The sequence below is a fragment of the Heterocephalus glaber genome, unplaced genomic scaffold (genome assembly GCF_053883595.1).
Source record: "Heterocephalus glaber isolate CG9 unplaced genomic scaffold, H.glaber_assembly_v1.0 deba00001556, whole genome shotgun sequence".
NCBI lineage: Eukaryota > Metazoa > Chordata > Mammalia > Rodentia > Bathyergidae > Heterocephalus > Heterocephalus glaber.
In genome coordinates, this window is record NW_028258347.1 from 769716 (window position 1) to 790395 (window position 20680).

Consider the following 20680-nt stretch of genomic DNA (forward strand, 5'->3'; position numbering starts at 1 on the left):
AGCGTTGAGATCTGACTGGCTTTCAATCTAAAAATAAACATTCTTGTTTGTTTGTTTGATTTTTTTTCAGACAAAGTCTTGCTATGTAGTAGTGCAGGCTGGCCATGAACTCACAGCAATCCTCTTGCCTCAGCCTCCCAAGTGCTGGGATGACCGGTGTGTGCCACTGCGTCCAGCTATTCTAAAATAAACATTCTTGGGCCTGGGATTTAGCTCAGTGGTTTCGCCCCCTGCTGCACAAGTGCAAGGACCCAAGTTCGATCCCTGGTACCAAAAATAATAAAATAAAATTTAAAAATTAAATAAAATAAAATAAACATTCTTAAAAGCGAGTACAAACTGCAGACTGTTATAGTACTCTTATCAGTGCCTATGTGATGGATGTTAATTTCTCTGTTACACTGTGCACCAACACCTTAACTTTTCAAATTCTAAATAGAATAAATACAGCTGGGCAGAGTTACTTAAGCACTTGCCAGTACCACGATGCTCAAGTACGGGGCAGCTTTTCTGTGCCACGGCTTTAAAAGCAGCCAGCCAGAGGCATCCTGGATACCAAGCCCATTACACTGCAAGAATATAATCATAAAGTGCAGTCGTATAAATATGAGGTTTTCTTTCGCCTGAGTGGACAGCAGCACCTGTATCATTGAACTCATTTCGTAACAAAGCAATTTTTGCTTGCATAAAGCTATGAAATAAAAACATGTCCCTTAACTACACTGCTATGGAATTAATTTTTTTCCCCAGGGAAAACTGATGTATTTTTTATAAGCAGTATCAATTTGGAGTGACCAAAAGATACATTAAAATGGGTTTGATTTCTCATCTGAAATAACCATGTTCTGGTTATTATATCTACCTATATTTAATAAATATATACATTGTAATTTATTATGTACACTCACATACTATACAAAATATTAGTCTGCATTTAATAAAACATTCACTTGAAAAAAAATAGAATAAATAACAGCTTTTTTACCAGTGGTTTCTAATTAATCATCAAAAGTAGTGATTCTACTAAAGGACCAAGTAGAGGCCTATGCATCCTTTTCCAAACAGTGATATCACAGAAAATAGTTTCGGGTCCCCTGGGGCAAGTTTGATGAGGAATTTATTAGAGCTACAAACCGAAAGTAGACTTTCTGTCTGCTATCCACCGCAGGGCCCAGTCTGCTTTTTTCTTAACATATGGCATTGTTTCAATTGCATTAAATAAAAATTCCCTGTAAAAACAAAAGAATTCATGAACAAGTCATTCATTAGCTTTTTTTTTTTTTTTTTTTTTTTAGTTTTTTTTTTTGAGACAGGGTCTCGCTATGCAGTTCAGCCTGTCCTGAATTCACTATGTAGCCCAGGACAGCCTCGAACTTGCTTTGATCCTCCTGCCTCAGCCTCCCAAGTGCTGGGATTACAGGTGTGCACCATTATGCCCAGCACATTTGCTTTTCTAAATGGACAAAATTTTAATAGCTTAATCAAAGACAGTAATTGCACCAGGTGTGCAATCCTCCTCCCTCAGCCTTCTGAGCTGCAGGGATTAGAGGTGTGGACCACCATGCCCGGCTACCCCACATTAAAGAGCACCATGAAACATTATACTCAAACTTCCCTGTCTTTCCTTAACATTTAGTTCTGGGATCAACCCTGCCTGTAACATAAGTAATGGGGGAAGGTTTTGTCGACGAAATCCTGGCGCAATACCTCTTCTCAGGGTCCCTGATGTAAGTGTCTATGAGCAAGCTGTACATCTCGGAGTGAACATTCTCAATGAGGATCTGGAAGCCGTAGAAGCAGCGAGCCTCGGGGACCTGCACCTCCTGGCTGAACCGCTCCACCTGAGGAAACACAGGAAACAGCTCCAAGGGGTGGGCTCTCCCAGGTCCCCAGGCTCAGCGCCGCAAATCTCACATCAGAACTGGCACTTCCAATCGCCAGTCACACGGCAACCGGGCCAGGCAGACCTCGTGGCCCACCGTGCAGGCTCTCATGCAGCACTGCTCCTCCACCCAGCCCCCCAGTACAGTAGCTGAGAAGCACATTCCCACATGAGTTATCTGTCAATGCAGAGACTGCCCACAGCGCCAAACACATTCAGACATCCGCCAAAAATGGTTTTGGTAGGCCAGGGATTTAGCTGCAGTGCCGCCGCCTGTCTCGCAAGCACAAGGTCCCAAGTTGGATCCCCGGTACCAAAAAACAATGGTTTTTCTGTGCAGAATTCTTTTTCTGACAGTAGGCAGATCTGTTAAAGACTCTTCTAGTCCATGATGGACATTCACATCTCTATTCTAATCAGAAACTATGCTTCCTGATCAACCATAACACATCTGCACTTATTTACTGAGTGGTACCAGGGAATGAACTCGGGGCTTTCATACTGAGCTACATCCCCAGCCCTTCTGAAAATTTTTTTAATTTTGTGACAGAACTCACTAAGCCCTAAGTTGCCCAGGCTAGGCTCTAACTTGAGGTCCTCCTATCTCGGCTTCCCACAGTGCTTGGATTATAGGGACTGGCCACTATTTCCAGCACTGGAGACCAAACCCAGGGCCTCAAGCACACTGCACTGAGCTACGCCCCAGCTCAATACAGGGTCTTACATTGGAAGCCAGAACCCCGTGTTCTCCTCAGAGCTCAGGATGGTTATGAAGGGGCACATTCTCTATTAGGGTTACTGTCTAAGGATAAAAATTTCAAAACTGGGCATGGTGGTGCACACCTATAATCCCCACACTCAGGAAGGTAGCTGAGGCAGGAGGATTGCCACAAGTTCAAGGCCAGTCTGGGCTACATAGTGAGTTCAAAGCCAGCTGGACTACACAGCAAGACCCTATCTCAAAACACACATACAAAGTCAAGTGTATGGACTGCAAGGGATTTAGCTCAGTGGTGCTGCCACCTGCCTTCCAAGCACAAGGTCCTGAGTTTGATCCCCGGTACCAAAAAAAATAAGTCTATGGACTGCACGTAGGTTTAATTGATACAACTCACAGTTGATTTTATAATATGTTGCTGGTCAAATGGCAAAAATCTATCTTTTCTTCTGATGCTTCATCAGAAAAACATTTTCCAGAAGTAAAAGCTTCACCTAGTCTATTATTTAGGCATCTTTTCTCAGGCTCAATCAAATGATCTTACTGACATTATCATAATTTAAATGCTGAATGGAACACCAGTACAACATAACAAAAGTCTTACCAAATTTTCATTTACAATTCCATCACTGGCTGCAAAAAAGGCTAAGATGTGAGAGATAAAATACTTCTCATCGGGTTTGAGCTTGTTCCAGTGAGGCAGATCCTTTGATAGGTCAACCTGGAATAAAAAGATTTTCAAAAGTGTTAACTGGGAGTGGGAGTTTGGAAGCTACCTTATACCCCAAAGTTAAGGAGCAATATCCCATTAGCAGTAAACTGTGAAAAACAAAAAATATTCACATCACAAAAAGACAAACTAGCCAGCTAGTGGCACAGGCATGCCTGCAATCCCAGCACTCAACACTCTGAGGCCAAGGCAGGTGGATCAGGAGTTCGAGGCGAGCCTGGACAACACATAAGTTGGAGCCACCCTGAGCTACACAGTGAGAATCTGTCTCAAAACAAACAACCTAACCCAAAACCTCACATGCAAAAAAAGACAAAGCCAAACAAAAGAATTATGTTAAAATTGGTGCATTATATTTGGGGCATTTGCTAAACAAGATTACAGGTACTCCAAGCAGAGGAGAGAAGTGGGTTACTACGTGAGATGGCAAGTGCACTCATTCGTCTATGCTACAGTGATGACCACACCATATATAATGCGCACACTCGCATTTTATACACATATAAACACACAGCCACTAGGTATATGGCTGTGTGTGCACAGGTTCGTTTGTTTTTGTCATCCTGGGGATTGAACCCAAGGCCTCAACAAATGCTAGGTGTCTTAGTTACTCTTTCGTTGCTGAGACAAAATACCCAACAACCAAAGTTAAAGGAGGAAAGGATTATTTAGCTCACAGTTTATAGAGGTTTCAGTCCTTAAGCAGCTGGCTCCAAGGCAGGGGGGCATGGCTGAGGGGCATCACAGAGGAGAAACAGTTTGTAGCAGGGCAGGCAGAAGGCAGCAGGTGACAAGAGACAAGCAGTGACTCTCTTTCCTTTATATTTTATCCAAGCTTAGGACGAGTAGCACTCACACCCAGGGTGGGCCAGCCGCAATCCTAGCACCACACTGTGAATCAATCCCAGCATCGCATCACTGATCCCAGCATCTCACACCCTAGATCCAGCCACCTCCAAAGAGCCCCAGCTGTGACTGCATGAGGCTTTGGGGGCATCTCGATACAAGCCGAAACACTAGGCAAGCACTACACCACTGAGCTACAACCCCAGATCTATTTTTTTCTGTATTTTGAGACGGGATATATCCCTAAGTTGCCCAAGCTGGCCTTGAACTTGTGATCTTCCTGCCTCAGCCTCCCAGGTAGCTGGGATTATAGGCATGTGCCACCATGCCTACTTATGAATATTAACATCATGTTGTATACCTTAAATATACCCAATAACATTTACTTCCAAGAAAAGGACACATTACGAAGGAATCCAACTTTCTGGCTAATGGAGAAGCTGGCCGGCACACACTTTACACATATTATAATTGAGTTATCCACTGCCCCTGGAGCAGAGGAAAGGACTGAGTGGGAAGGGAACACAAACTAGTCCAGACAAAGAAAGGTAAGTAAACCACGCACTGTGTTTTAGCAGCTGCTGCTGTAGCAATTTTTTTTTTTCAGTACCGGGAATTGAACTTAGGACCTTGCACTTGTCAGGCAGGCACGCACCCACGACGCCACTGAACTACATCCCGGCTACTGCAGCACTTTATGTGGCACTGTATTCACTATGGAGTTAGACAATGAAGTGCCTGCTAACTGACCGCAGCTGCTACGCTACTGATTTGCTTTACTCAGAAGCGATAGCAGGCGGCAGCCATCGGTTTCACAGTTTACAGGTAGGACTTCCCCAGGGGACAGGAGTATTTCTACTCCCATTAGAACTATCCTTGGAATTAACAGAGACGCGCTCTAGAATTTGGCAAAATCTACAATTTTTTTTAAAGGATAATATACATTTATTTCTGAAAAGTTCCAGGTGATTTCCCGGTATCAATAGAGTTCTGTTTCTTGTATGTACCTTCTATGGCTACTTTCAGTTACAAGTGTTCAGTATAACACAGAAGGCATGTGAAATGCCTCAAACGCCAAAATCTCCCTCTAACTTATCTCTGGCATACCATATTTTAAAAGGTGGAAGTATTTTGGTAATGGTTACTACTGAATGTTTGCCAGTTAATCTTTAGTTAACCAGAACCACACATTCCATAGGTATTCCCGTAAAATGAGAGTTATATCCATAAGGACATGATACACGAGACAGAAAATTTTCCCTTTTCTTCAATTTCAAGAGACCTTGGCCATCAACACATCTCACTACCTTGTTAAAAATGTATAATGAAATAGTACTTTTGATGAAAAATTTTTACTTCCTATTTAGAAAAATTCTCTTGATACTGAATCTTTTTGTCATCTTCCACAAATATCTGATATACTTTAAGCTTAAATTACACGTTTTTTTAGGATAGTCACTTTCAAGGGAAAAGTTATTTATATTTTAAAAATCTGCTGTTTATAAAAGTATAAATGTCACTCTACCGTATATATTTCCTACTTCCTCCTAACATAGATATGCTGGTCACATTCATGAGGTCACAAATATTAAAAATATTTTACTTCTTGAATAGAACTACGTGATAGAAAGCATACTTTCTGGCAGGAGTGACTCTGTTGAATAGCTTTATAATTAATTTCAAAGAAGCTGTTAGAAATGTTAGTAACCGTGTTCCATTTCTTGCCGTGTGGGATGATCACAAAGTTGAAGCAGTATCTTTAAACAATCATCAGTCACCACCATCAGCTCAGTCTTGGGACTCATCAGCAGCACCCCATACAGATAGGCAGGTATAGTGATACAGCTGAATGATAAAGATCCAGGCTTATGTCAACCTTTAGAGACTTTGTATATACCACATTATTGTGAATGTATACAAAATCCATTTAGTTTGAACACTATACTATGTAACGCATTACTATACTATTACAAAATATCCTTTTCTGTAAATACATTGAAAATTTTCTTGGGCATTATTAGGCCTATTTTTAGCATTATTCCAAATGTTAGCTAGCAGATATTTTTAAATCTCAAATATAGGGTCGGGGATTTAGCTCAGTGGTTTCACTGCCTGCTGTGCAAGCGCAAGGACCTGAGTTCGATCCCCAATACCAAAAATTTTTTTAAAAATAAAAAAATAAATCTCAACTATAAAGCCAGTTTTCCTAATTTTCTGAAATTAGTTATTTGACTTAATAGCAATTCTGCAAGAATACTGACCCACCTCATCTTTCAAAAGTTAAAAATAAAGAAAACAGACTGCCTATGTGTAAGAAGAATCTTTCAATTCCAAAACTACTGAAAGACCATGTGTTAGCTGACAACGAAATGATACAGGAAGCAGCTGAAACAGCTGCATTATTTTACACAATTAAACCTAGCTCTAGTCCCCTAAGGTGACAAAAAGGGGAAAACCTGCCTTTAAATCATGCAGAGATTTAAATAAACATTTTTCTATTTCTTCTAAGAAACTAAAATGTTTCTTATCTTACAATCATAAATATTCTTGATACTCAAAAACTTTTTTCTGTGGCCAGTTATTTATATGTCTGAGTCTAGACTGTGTGGAAGGTACTATTTAGCCAAGATGTATTATAATGCTAATTGTGTATAAAATATTATTTCTGGGATTTGTCCATCTTCTATTGAAGTGCCATTATTGTTGCCAGGGGAACTAAAGAAGAAAACGGTCTTGCTGGCAGCAGGTGTCTCATGCACAACTTTCTTCAGCCCTCTTGTGCCACAGTGGGAATCTGGACCTTTGAGGGTTGCACACACTGTGCAGCACATGTTGGGCAGGATCTCTATAGGCTCCTTAAACATGACTCTGAATGTGTTAGAAGTCCCATCACAACTAAACCCGGTATCATTTTGGTTTTTTCATATTCAATGATCTGTATATTCACTTGATAATCCGTGAGACCATGGATAGATCCATATAAGCCAAACCCAACTATGGAGATTCTTAACTGTGAACCTGATCCGGTCGCTGGTCCCACTGTAGCCCCAGCGGCTCTCCACCTGCTGGAACCTGTTGATGCAGCACTCCTTGCCTAGCAGGCAGCACCGTGGACGGTCAATGTGCTCCACTCGGGGCTTGGGGTTGACAGTGAAGCGAAGAAAGAGCTTCACCATTTCATGGTCTGACAAGATGCCAGACTGAGCAGGACCTGCTCCAAACTCTTCAATTGTCATCAGTGGGAAGCGGATTACCAAAAGTGCTTTTCCGAAAACTTTATTTCCAAAAGTCACTGGCAGTTGTTGTCTCTGACATTCTGCTTCTGCCCAGCATACAACAGCTCCAAAAAGTCGACTTTCTCGAATGCTTAGTGTGCCTCTTTCTAGAACTGCACAGTGTGTCCATATCAATGTCAGTACTTCTGCGCTGATTGCATCCACAGCGCTCTTGTCAATTGTGTCTAGACAGAGACTCGCAAGCTGAGGTTCATCAAATAATCGCGCCTGAGTAAGGAACATAAAGGCATTATCTGCTCTGAGATATTTGGTGAGAAATTCCACACAAGGTGCTTCCAAGGCTGGGGCAGTGTATTTCTTAGCAGTATACAGAGGGGTCATGACTATTTCTGGGCCAATCTGAACTTCATCTGAATACAGAAATCTGAGCAGCGCCAGGAGGGCGGCGAGCTCCACATCCGGCAGCTCGATCTCGGCCGACGTGGTGGCCCTGCCGCCGTTAAACACGGCGTGGAAGACAGCCCCGCCGCCCTTGCCCAGCACGAAGCCCACGTCGCTCAGCAGCCCGAGTTGAAGAGGAAGGCGAAGCGCTCCTTCAGCGACGCCTTGGTCCTTGGTCGCCTGCCAGTTGTACAGCGGCTCGCGCTGCAGAGAAGGCGGCGGCAGCTACCAGGGCTCTGCTTCGCTCCCCAGCAGGCTCCCCAGCCCCGGTCGGTCGGCCCGAGAGAGGAGACCATCATTGCGCTTCGTATGCAGCGTAGCTACGCCGCCATCGTCGCAAAATCTACAATTTTAAACGTGTTGTCAGATGACCTTGCTGTCTCGCGGTCGGCCCTGGCTGCTGTACCAAACTACCGTACCCTCATGGCTCTCGGCATCCAGGGCTTTGAGCCAGGAGCCGGGACAGCCGGCAGGCCACTGCTTCCTGTGCTTTCTCGCCACGCCCCACGAGCAGGTGGATCTTCTCTTCTCCAAGGTCCCTGCCTCAGGACCTCCCGGCCCCACCAGATCCCATGGCGCGGGGCTGAGCTCGGCACGAGGCTGGGGCTCTGGCTGGGCCCTGTCGTCCTGAAGTCTCCGGGGTTTCCACCTAACACCCGGAAGATTGGGGCTCCGCCCTTTTCGCCACTGCGTTCTCCACAACTCTTCTGCCCAGGATCATCTGAGTGTTTGCTGAGCAGTTCACACAGGCCAGACGCTGAACTCGGGGCCGGGCGGAGGAGTGAGGGAACATCTGTCTCCATCTCAAAACATCCCTCGGCTAAAATGCAGCAGGAGCTCAGCTCACGTTTACTGGGAGGGTATCTTCTGTATCACACTCCTGATAGCAAATTTTAATGTTAAAGTGCTTGTTCTTAAGATGTAAACGTCTCTCTTTAAACACTCAGCTTCAAAATATCTCATAAATCTTATTTATGCGTTTATCATATTCCCCTCCAGAAACATAAATCTTCCTCCCTAGCTTTACCTCATTTGAGCAAATGCTCAATTCTGCCGTCTAAATATTGACTCCAAACCAACTGCCATCGATAGGATCTTTTTTTAAAATTATTTTTTGTTTTTGTTTTTTTTTGAGACAGGATCTTGCTGTGTATTCCAGGCTGGCCTTGAACTTGAGGCGATCCTCCTGCCTCTGCCTCCCAAGCGCTGGCGATACTGTACCTACCTTATTTGCTTGGATCTCAGATGTCCCCTGGAGACCCAAGAGGCCTATGCAGAGGTGGTGAAGCATCCAGGAGGGGAGGCCGGAGGAAGCAAGGGGCCTAGAGCTGACCCCTTGAGGGCTTGGAGACCCTGCCCCTCCCTCTTCTCTGAGTTGATTTTCTCTGATTCTCAACTCTGTCACAGCACTGGAAATCTAACATATTAGCTGATCATCAAAATTGCCCAGGTAGCTTTAAAAAAAGAATTCCCAAACCCCAGGCCTTTGTCTTTTGAATAAAGGTTTACTATTTGGAAATTAAGTTCAACCACTGATTAAACAAGGGAGTCCTGGCTACTTGTGAGGCTGAGGCAGAAGGATAGCAAGCTAGAGGACAGCCTGGGCAACTTAGCAAGACCTTGTTTCAAAATAAAGAAAGGGTGTTAGAGACCTTTATAGTTAAATGGATGCACATTGAGGCCATACTATTAAGTAAAATAAATAGGACACACATGTGTAAATAACAAATAGTTTCTCTGGTGTGAGAAACTGGAAGTGTCAATAAGGACTAAAAGGTATAACAGATAATGTGAAATAGGAAGAAAAGGGGCAAAGGGGAAGGGGAGGTGGGAGGGGTAGGGGAAAGGAAAGAAGGGAATGGAATTAATATGAGAAAAAGAAAAAATGGAAACAAAAGTTTTTGTAAATAGGGAGGGATGGAGGGATTGAAGAGAGGGCAGGGGAATGGGGAAAAATAAGAATCAAGATGGATTATGTAAAGGTACAAATCTCCAATGATGAATGTCATTATATTGTATACCTAAAATGTACCAATAAAATTAATTTTTTTTTTTTTGGTACTGGGGATCGAACTCAGGTCCTTGTGCTTGCACAGCAGGTGGCGAAACCACTGAGCTAAATCCCCAGCCCTAAAATTAATTTTTAAAAAATAAAAAAATAAAGAAAGGGCTGGGGATTTAGGTTCAATGCCCAGCACCACAAAACAAAAAAATAAAACAAGGACTAAAGTTGATGAAATGGTAATTTATATAATTTGTCTAAATGAAAAGCAAGTAAACTAAAAAGTGTTTGATTCCCCTTTAAAATACATATTTGAATCTTCCTACAAAATGTGTCAATCTGTACATTTTAGTTCGTAAAAATTAGTGTTTCTTAGTGGTAAGAGGACATTTATTACAACTGCGAAAAATAAATGGAGTTTCCAAATGAGTCTCAAGAAACCCAAGTATCCTATGGACCTTTCAGTACGACAGTAAACAGCCACCTGTGTGGCCCTGGTCCCTGAACCATGTCTTACACAACACTGAAAACCACAGACAGTTAGGGACCTCAGGTGTGGCAGCGCGGGTGTGTTTACTCTGGTTTGCTATTTTTAATTCTGTGTCAACCACCACATAGCAAAGATGTCAGTGCAACAAAGGAGACTACAACAGTAAGATCGGTAAGATCGGTGCTTATGTGGTTTCTAGGTTAAATCTGCCCCATTCTTTGTGTAAATAATGCAGCAGTTTACAATTATTTAATGCTTACTGAGTGCCAATTACCATTCCAAACATCTCAACAGAGCCCAGTATGGACACGCAGGGCTGTAATCCCCACACTCCCCAGGCTGAGGCAGGAGGATCACTTGGGTTCTGAATTCAAGGCCAGTCTGCACTACAAAGCAAGACTTTCACTCAAAAAACAAAAAACAAAACAAGGAAACAAAAAAATCCCAATAATCTTAATGACCCAGTAGGTCTAGTACTCAGCCTGACCGACCAAGGAAGACACAGAGAGGTCAAGGCCATGACCTCACCCCTGGTGATGAGCAGCACAGCAGGACCTGCGTGCAGGCAGCCTGACGAGAGCCTGTGTTCCCCACGGGCGTTCTCACACAGAATCCGTCTCTGCACACGCGCACACGAAACAGGGTGGGCACACATCCTGAACGCTGCTCAGCAAGCAGAGCGGAACCATCCCTGTGCCCTGTGACACCCCAGGGTGAGTGCAGCACGACCCGCAGTCCCTACTCACAGGGCACGTAGCAGAAATTGCTGATCGACTCATTTCCTAAGAGGGAAATGTCACCCTAACAGAAAGGGTTCCACTGCTGTCCCTTAAGCCAGTGGTGGCGAACCCATGGCATGCGGACCACAGCAGGCTGTCTGTATCACTGAAAGGTTTGCCATTGCTACATTGGGTTTGGTTCTGGGTTCCAGGCCAAGCCTGGCCCCTGTGTGGACCTTGGCAGACGCCCTGCCTCAAAGCTGCGTCCCTGCCCTGAATCTGCCAGTCCTGAATCTGCCAGTCAAACCATGAGAGCCCTGTGAACTCCGCCCTACACCCACACACACCCCCAGGGTCAACCTCTATGTGTGATTCCCCTTTCACTCCATCAGACAGTAACTGACTAGACCCACTTCAGGGACAGGAGGGAGGATCCCCCACAGCCTTTGCTTTCACTGTTCAGCAATACATAACCTCAACTTTGTCCACTCTGCCAACCTTAAGTAAACAGCCTGCCATAGCAACCAAAAGTCTGCTTAAAAATAGAAAACTTGAGTCAGCTGTGGTGGCCCACACCTCTCATCCCAGGAGAGATGGGAGGCTGAGGCAGAGGACTGCAAGTTCAAGCCTGGCCTGGGAAATTTAGTGACTTCGCTAGACTGTCTCAAAATAATATATAAAAAGAGCTAAGGCTGTAGCTCTGCATGAAGGCCCTGGGTTCAATCCCCCCTAAATCTGAAAAATCTGAATCAGAGCTAGGTACAGTGGCACACACCTCTAAGCTCAGCCTTCTGAGAGGCTGAGGCAGGAGAACTGCAAGTTCCAAGCCCACTCTGGGCAATTTACTGATTTAGTGACACCCTATCAAAAAAACAAAAACCCAAAATTTTTCTGAGACAGGGTCTTGATGTGTAGCCCAGGCTGGCCTCGAACTCACAGCAATCCTCCTGCCTCAGCCTAAGTACCAAAACAAAATTTTAAAAATGTTTTAAAAGGTCAAGGATGCACCTCAGGGTGTATGCGCTAGGTTCAATCTCTAGTACTTAAGAGAAAAAATAAAAAGTAAAAACTGGGAAGAATTAGATGCCTCTTTGCAGCAGGAAACGTGTCTCTAGACAGCAGTCTAACCTGCAAGAGTGAAGAAGGCTGTGTTTAGTCTCAGTGGCTCCAAACCTTATGTTCTAACCGACCTCACTCAGTGGATCCAGGAAGTGAGCACTGTCCTGTAGGAAGTGTCACCTACCTCCTCTGCCGTCCAAAAGGACGCCTGTGCCTGCTTGTACATCTTCCAGATATCAGGGTACTGGATAGGGAAGATGACGAAGCGGCGGGAGCTCTTTCTGAGAAGCGGCTCTTCATTAGAATTCACTGCATTTTCGGTGGTATTTGGAGATAATCTCTGAAAAGCAAAGCAGACAGTGTCATTATGAGGCCATCTCCTCTTCCTTTGTTCCTCTTTTCCTGATCCCTCCAGCAGGGGATGTCGGAGCCTCCACTGGTCTGGATGGCAGGGGCCCTGCCTTGGAGCCAAGTTCTCGCCAGCCAGTGGTATTTGGCTCATCCCATGACTGCAGGAAATTGCTTAACTTCTCTGGGCTGCAGTTCTTGCAGCTATAAAATAATACCTGTCTACAGTCAGGAGGCTGAGGCAGGAGGATCCCTTAGAGTTCAAGGTCAGCCTAGGCCACATAGTGAGTTCAAGGCCAGTCTGGACTAACAGTGAGACTGTCTTAAAAAACTGAAGAAAAAAAAAAAGAATATGCACCTACCAGCTTTTAAGTGTTTTAAACAGAGTCTGATGCATGGAAAACACTCAAAACTTATCAGTTTCTGCTACTCGGGGGACAAGTAATAAACCCCTAAATACCATGTGTGCACATCTCTAAGTCTGTGGACAAAATGTCCCTTCCGTACCACTCTGATACAGAATGCTGGCAGGAACAGATTACTGGCATCAACTGTTTTTATTCTAAACTTTCAGTTAAGACTAAACTGACAGTTCCTTACCTTCACATATACCAATCTGTTCTTCCTATGTACATTTTCAGATTGTTCTGCATAATACAAAATTGTTTTCACTTACAAGACCACACTAGTATTTGTGGTCTCAGTCACATCTTTTACTCTGAATCTTGATTCTGTAAAGGAAAGATAACACTTGCCATACTTATTTCAAAGAGCTGGTAAAAGATTAGAGGAGCTAATACAAATAAAAGCATTTTGCACATTCTCAAATGCTGTGTTTTGTTTTGTTGAGACAAGGTCTCAAAAAATGTACTTCAGGCTGGCCTTGAACTCTCAGTGATCCTCCTGCCTCAGCCTCCCAAGGCGTGCACCACCATGACCCCCCCCTAGTACTGTACATTTTTAAAAGAATGATGTTATTGACTCCCGAGATGTTTTTGGTTAACCTCTTAAAGGCTGTTCCTATACCCAAAGTATTATAGCAATTATTCAATCAACACCTTCTCTAACCACCTACAGGAACTTCCACTGGTGGAACACTTATGAATGACTGGAGGAGCTTAACAAGTAACACATCAAATCCCACGGGCATCTCAACCCGTCCTGGCCCACAGATTCTCTGCCAGACAGGGTCTCGGGCCTCAGCCTCGGGGCCGGGGTTGGGGAGCAAGGAGGCGAGTGAGGAGCAGGAGAGCACCGACGAGGGCCCCGGGAGGACCCCGCTGGCCTGAGGTGCGGTCCCCACGCACCGTGAACCGAGGCCGGCGCGCCCGGGGGCGAAGGACGCGCGAGGCGGCGCTCACCTCGCCCTGCCCGGGCCGGCCCGCTTCCGGCCGCGCCGGGTCGCCCATCTCGCAGACTCGCGCCGCGCGAGGAGCCGGGAGACGAGCGCCGCGGGCCCCGCCCGGTCAGGACGGAAGCCGAGAGCCCAAGATCCGCCGGCCCGGACGCCGCGCGCCCCACGAGCCTCCGCGACGCCGCTCGCAGGGACGCTCCGGCCCGCCAGGCCCCGCCTCTCGCGGCGGACCCGCCCGCCGCGCGACCCGCCTCAGACCCCGCCCACCCCTGCCTGCCCCGCCCGCTCCTGGAGTCGGCCCGCCCCCCCGTGGCCGGCCGGAGGGATTCTCCTGGGCACAGGTCCGTGGCAGGTCCCGCCTCTGCCGGCCCACGGAGGACCGCCCAAGGACGGCCCCGCCCAACTCCATCTTTGGGCCCCGCCCACTCGCGCCGGCCCCACCTCTCCGCGCCGGCCCCGCCTGCCACCCGCCCCCGAGGGGCGGTAGGTAGCCTTGGGGCCACGCCCATCCCGCTGGGGCCACGCCCCCACGCTCGCCCTGGGCCGCGCCGCCTGAGGATCCCGCGCGCTCTCTCGCGGGAGACTGGGGGTCGCGAAGCCGCGGCGCGCTGTGTGGAGGGCGCGCCCCCCACGCGTGACTCGTGGGTCCGGGGCCGTCACATGCCGACTTTTCGCGGGAGGCGCTGTCCCACGCTCCCGTCAGCAGCCTCCTGGTCTTCGCGACGCCTCTGGGATAGGAAGAGCGGAGCCCGAGGTCAGTAACCGAGGTCACCCGCCTGAAAAGCAGCGGATCCTGAACTCACCGTGAGAACAACATAAAGGAAAACACACGAAGAAGACAAAAAGCTGTAGACTGCAAAATTTAAAAATAAAACAAAAGAGACCGAGGGCCGGGGATTTAGCTCAGTGGTTCCGGCGCCCTCCTCGAAAGCTCAAGGACCCGAGTTTGATCCCCGGTACTAAACAAAAAAAACAACAACAAAAAACAACAAACAAAAAGACCGAAAAAAGTAGCAGACTCCAGAGTGTCTTTGTTCCCACTCTTCCATCGTTTTTCAAATCCCCGGCACTCACCCCCCCCCCCCCCCCCGCTTCTCCAGACCAGAAGGGGAGTGGCGGCAGAGGCAGAGTGGCGACACACAGTGGCCCCTGACGGTGACAGTGGCCGGCCTGAACTACTAATACTGTGCACGCGGGGAACTGCCTAAAGACAGCTGCAACAAGGAAAAATGACAGTCCCCCAAAAACAGGGTGAAAGAGATTAAATGCACTAAAGCTCAAGTGTGGCAGGAACCTTGCCTGACTCAAACAACATCGCAGCTGTTTGGGCAGAGCTAGCTGGAATATGCTAAAGTAGGAGTCTTTACTTCCTCAAACCGACTTCAGAGATGTTACTTCCTCAAACCTACCCTAGATCAGAACAAGAGAGTTGCCCTTAAAGCAACTGTGAGGGACCAAATACTGAGTGAAGTCTTTTACATATGTTAACATTAAATAATAGTCACATAAATTCTGAGGACACAGTTTCAAAGAAGTTAGATAATTTACCATAAGCGACATGGCATATAAGAGCAAGAATTCACTTATTTGAAGTAATCAGTGTGTCTATTGTGTGTCAGGCATATATATAAAAATGAACCTATGAAAAGAACGGATCTTGAAACTATATCATCATGGGCATGCATTCTAGTTCCCTCATTAGCTGTTATTACCTTGGGCAAGTTAGTCTCTGGGATTCAGTTTACTCATCTACAGAATAAGAATAATCATTTCTGGGCCGGGGATTTAGCTCAGTGGTTGCGCTGCCTGCTGCGCAAGCACAAGGACCGAAGTTCGATGCCCGGTACCAAAAAAAAAAAAAGAATAATCATTTCTTCCTCATAAGGTTGTTGTGTGGTTTAATATTGCATTGTAAAACACTCATTGGGGTGGGAAATTACCTTGATGGATGTATGGTAGCTTCCAAGTTCCCTACTGGTCAGCCATCCCAGAGTCATAAAGCAAAGTCTCAGATTAAATTGAGATGTTAAATCTCACCGTTTAATAGTAATTTTTTCATTGTAAACATGAAGTTTAAACAAAACTTGAAGGAAAAACTAGGACTTTGAAATTTTTGTTGTTGTTGTTTTTGTTTTTTGGGTTTTTTTGGTACTAGGGATTGAACTCAGATCCTTGCGCTTGGGCAGCAGGCGGCAAAACCACCGAGCTAAATCCCCCGCCCTCACTGAGCTAAATCCCCGGCCCTAAAAACTAGGACTTTGAGAGTCAGGGATTTAGCCCAGTGGTTCCGTCGCCTGCCCTGCAAGCACAAGGACCCGAGTTCGATCCCCGGTACAAAAAAAAAAAAAAACAAACCTAGGACTTTGAGTAATCTATCCTTACTAAAAGACAGATTGCCGTATACCCAACAGCGACATACAGAACAATTCTAAAATTGTTCTTGGAGCCCACTGCAGACAGGCAGGTCTGTGCACGCACTACCGAGGTCCTGAGTTGCACAGAACACGCTGAATCAGCCCGCTGCAGACAGGCATGTCTGCCCACGCCCTACTGAGGTCCCCAGTCACACGGAATATGCCGATTCAGCCCGCTGCACACAGGAAGGTCTGTGCACGCCCTACCGAGGTCCTGAGTCACGCGAAGACACCGAATCACCCCGCTGCACACAGGCAGCCACCTGGTTCCACACTACAAAGATGCAGAGGTCACTAGACCACCAGACCAAGGTACTGAGTCCCGCTGTTCCCAGCCCAGAGGTAGGGGCTTCTGAGCCGTCGTCCCACTGCTCCTGGTCCAGAGGAAGGGGCTTCCTGGTCATCATCCCTCCCGCTGCTCCCAGCCCAGAGGAAAGGGCTTTGGGGCCACCTTCTGTCCCGCTGCTCCTGGCCCAGAGGAAGGGGCTTCCAGGCCACCATCCCTCCCACCGCTCCCGGCCCAGAGGGAGAGGCTTCTGAGCCGCCATCCCACTGCTCCTGGTCCAGAGGAAGGGGCTTCCTGGCCACCATCCCTCCCGCTGCTCCCAGCCCATAGGAAAGGGCTTTTGGGTCACCATCCCTACCGCTGCTCCCGGGCCCTGTCATACCTCACCCAGCTCAGAGGAGGTAATCCATGCAGGCGCTAACAGCCCCCTCACCCCAGTCGAAATGAGAAAACACGTAAAGAAGTCTCAAAACCAGACTTCCAGATCACCTACAGCAACCTCAAAGGGAAATGAGATGTAACACTCTGATACTCAACCACCTGGACCCACTGAATTGGCAACAAAAGGGGATCTGGAAAAAATGAAATCAGAAATAATCTCTCAGATAACAGGAGAAATTGTGCCCCTAGTGCAAGACATGATTAATAAATCTAGAGAGGAGCTGAGGAACATGATGAAATCCCAACATAGGAAACAAATGGAATCCATAAAACAGATGCAAATAGATTTCCAGGACATGAAAAACTCCATTGAAAGTCTACACAACAGAATGAGCCAATGTGAGGACAGAATTTCAGATATAGAAGATAAGATTGCAATTAGTGACCAGAAAAAGAAAAAGCTTCAAAATTATCAGGCAACATGAGAAATCAATCCAGCAGCTGCTAGATGATGCAAAGAAGAATAACATAAGACTGATTGGGCTCAATGAAGAAACAGGAGAGAGTACAGATGACATAAAAAATCTCTTCACAGAAATAATGGCAGAAAACTTCCCAAGCAGGGGGAAAAGAGCTTGACATACAGATAAGTGAGGCATATAGGACTCCAAATAGCCTTGATCAAAAAAAATCTACACATAGGCATATAATTGTTAAGATTCCAGAAACACAATAGAAGAACAAAGTTCTCCAAGCAGTCAGAGAAAAGCAACAAATCACATACAAAGGAAAGCCCATCAGAATCACAGCAGACCTCTCAACACAAACCATCAAGGCAGCAAGAGCTTGTAGTGACATATTCCAAGCCCTAAAAGAAAACAGCCTCCAACCCAGATTGATGTACCCTGCAAAACTATCTTTCAAAATGGATGGAGAAAGAAGATACTTTCATGACAAAGAGCACCTGAGGAACTTCATGAATACCAAACCAGCACTCCAAAGAATTTTACACAATATCCTAGGAACAGACATTGAGGATCACAACTTCAGGAAGCAAAGCAGAATGAACCCATCTGGCATGACAAGAAATTAAATGTAAAGGGGGAGAACCCAACAAAAAGAAAAAGTCATGGCAATGACAAGTCAATATGTTTCAGTTATAACCATCAACGTTACTGGTCTCAATTCACCAATCAAAAGAAATAGACTGGCAGAATGGGTCAAGAAGCAAAATCCAAAAATATGCTGCATACAAGAAACACACTTCATTCAAAAGGAAACTCATAGACTGAAAGTTAAAGGGTGGAAAACAATACTCCATGCAACAGGAACCCAAAAAAAAGCAGGAGTAGCTATCCTCTTTGCAGATCAAGTAGATTTCAAACCAACACTGATTAAGAGAGATGAAGAAGGACACTACATCCTTGTAAAGGGAACAATCCATGAGGAAGAGATGACAATCATAAATATCTATGCACCAAACACTAGTGCACCCAACTATATAAAACAAATACTAACAGACATGAAAAGTCATATATGCACTAATACAATTGTAGTGGGGGACCTCAACACCCCACTGTCACAAATAGATAGATCAACTAGACTAAAAATAAGTAATGAAATACCAGAACTCAATCAAACTCTTGAACAAATGAACTTAACAGATGTTTACAGAGTGTTCCACCCCACAAAATCAGAATACACATTCTTCTCAGCTGCACATGGGTCATTCTCAAAAATAGACCACATACTCACACATAGAACATGTTTAAGTAAGTGGAAAGGAATTGAAGTTATCCCCTGTATATTATCAGACCATAGTGCGATGAAATTGGAGATCCATAGCAAAAGAAACTCAAAAAATTTCATAAACACGTGGAAATTGAACAACACACTTCTGAATAACCAATGGATCACAGAGGAAATTACAGAAGAAATCAGACAGTTCCTTCAATTAAATGACAATGACAATACAACATATTGGAATCTATGGGACACAATGAAAGCAGTCTTATGAGGGAAATTCATAGCAGTGAATAAGCATATTAGGAAAACAGAACGAGCCCAATTAAACAACCTGGTGCTGATCCTCAAGCTTCTAGAAAAAGAAGAGCAGGACAACCCCAAAGCTCATACAAGGTTGGAAATTATAAAGGTCAGAGGAGAAATCAATGCAATGGAGACTAAGAGAATGATACAAAAAATCAATGAAGCCAAGAGTTGGTCCTTCAAAAGAATCAACAAAATTGACAAACCCTTAGCCAACCTTGTCAGAAAAAGGAAAGAAAAGGCCCAAATCCATGCAATTAGGAATGAAAAGGGTGAAATTACAACAGACCCAGCAGAAATACAGAAATCAATACCTACTTCCAATCAATACCTACTTCCAGAACCTATACGCCAATAAGATGGACAACACAGAAGAAATGGACAGATTCCTAGATACATATGAATTACCAAAGTTGAACGAAGAAGACCTAAAAACTCTGAACAACTCAATATCAACCAATGAAATTGAAAATGTAATTAAAAACATATCAAGTAAGAAAAGCCCGGGCCCTGATGGCTTCACTGCTGAATTCTACAAGACCTTTAGAGAGGAACTGCTGCCACCACTGTTTAAGCTCTTCAGTGAAATTGAAAGGGAAGCAATACTCCCAAATTCATTCCTGGAAGCAAGTATCACCTTGATCCCCAAAGCAGAGAAAGACCCAACTGAAAAAGAGAACTATAGGCCAATCTCACTAATGAACATAGATGCAAAAATCCTTAATAAGATACTGGCAAACAGAATGCAGAAGATCATCAAGAAGATCATACACCCTGATCAAGTGGGAGTCATCCCAGGGATGCAGGGATGGTTCAATATACAAAAATCAATCAATGTAATACACTATATCAATAGAGCCAAGGACAAAAACCATATGATTATCTCCATAGACGCAGAAAAAGCATTTGACAAAATCCAACATGCATTTATGATAAAAACCCTACAAAAAATTGGAACAGATGGTCTCTACCTCAAACTGATAGAAGCCATCTATGAAAATCCAACAGCCAATATCATATTAAATGGTCAAAAACTGAAATCCTTCACACTAAAATCAGGAACAAGACAAGGATGTCCACTATCACTACTCTTGTTCAATATAGTTCTGGAAACATTAGTCATGGCAATTAGACAAGAGAAAGAAATAAAAGGAATAAAGATAGGTAATGAAGAAGTCAAATTGTCATTATTTGCAGATGACATGATTCTCTATAGAGAAGACCCCAAGAACTCCACCAAAAGCCTTCTAGACTTAATAACCAAATTCAGTCAAGTAGCTGGTTACAAGGTCAACACACAAAAATCAATAGCTTTCCTCTACACCAATGACTGACTCACTGAGAGACAAATAGGGCAAATAATTCCTTTCACAACGGCATCCAAAAAACTGAAATACCTAGGAATCATCCTAACGAAAGAAATCAAAGACCTCTTCTCTGAAAACTATGGCACTCTGAAAAGAGAGATTGAAGATGATATCAGAAAATGGACAGACATCCCCTGCTCCTGGGTAGGAAGGATTAATATAGTGAAAATGGCCATATTTCCAGAACTGCTATATAGATTTAATGCAATTCCAATTGAGATCCCAGCAGCACACTTCATAGACCTCGAGAAAACAATCCAAAAATTCATTTGGAACAAGAAGAGACCCAGAATAGCAAAAGCAATTCTAGGTTACAGAGACATGGCAGGGGGTATCACAAGCCCCAACCTGCAACTAT

The 20680-nt window shown here is 44.9% G+C and overlaps 1 protein-coding gene and 1 pseudogene across 2 annotated transcripts in view; both read right to left on the bottom strand.

Moving 5' to 3' along the window:
* The window catches only part of Rrm2b (ribonucleotide reductase regulatory TP53 inducible subunit M2B), a 28605-nt gene extending 14583 nt beyond the window's left edge, over positions 1-14022 (bottom strand). Inside the window, exons 1-5 of one of the 2 annotated variants that reach the window (XM_021262741.2) lie at positions 13779-14022; positions 12308-12463; positions 3205-3321; positions 1708-1841; positions 1135-1229 (exon numbers count right to left, since the gene is read on the bottom strand). In XM_021262741.2, coding sequence (XP_021118400.1) covers positions 1135-1229; positions 1708-1841; positions 3205-3321; positions 12308-12463; positions 13779-13880 — 604 coding nt within the window. In that variant the 5' untranslated portion in view covers positions 13881-14022. The remainder of the gene's footprint in view (positions 1-1134; positions 1230-1707; positions 1842-3204; positions 3322-12307; positions 12464-13778) is intronic. The other variant, XM_004850231.4, reaches the window with a different exon arrangement.
* On the bottom strand, positions 3222-8278 carry LOC106009843 (BTB/POZ domain-containing protein 1 pseudogene; annotated as a pseudogene).
* Positions 14023-20680: the final 6658 nt, after the last annotated feature.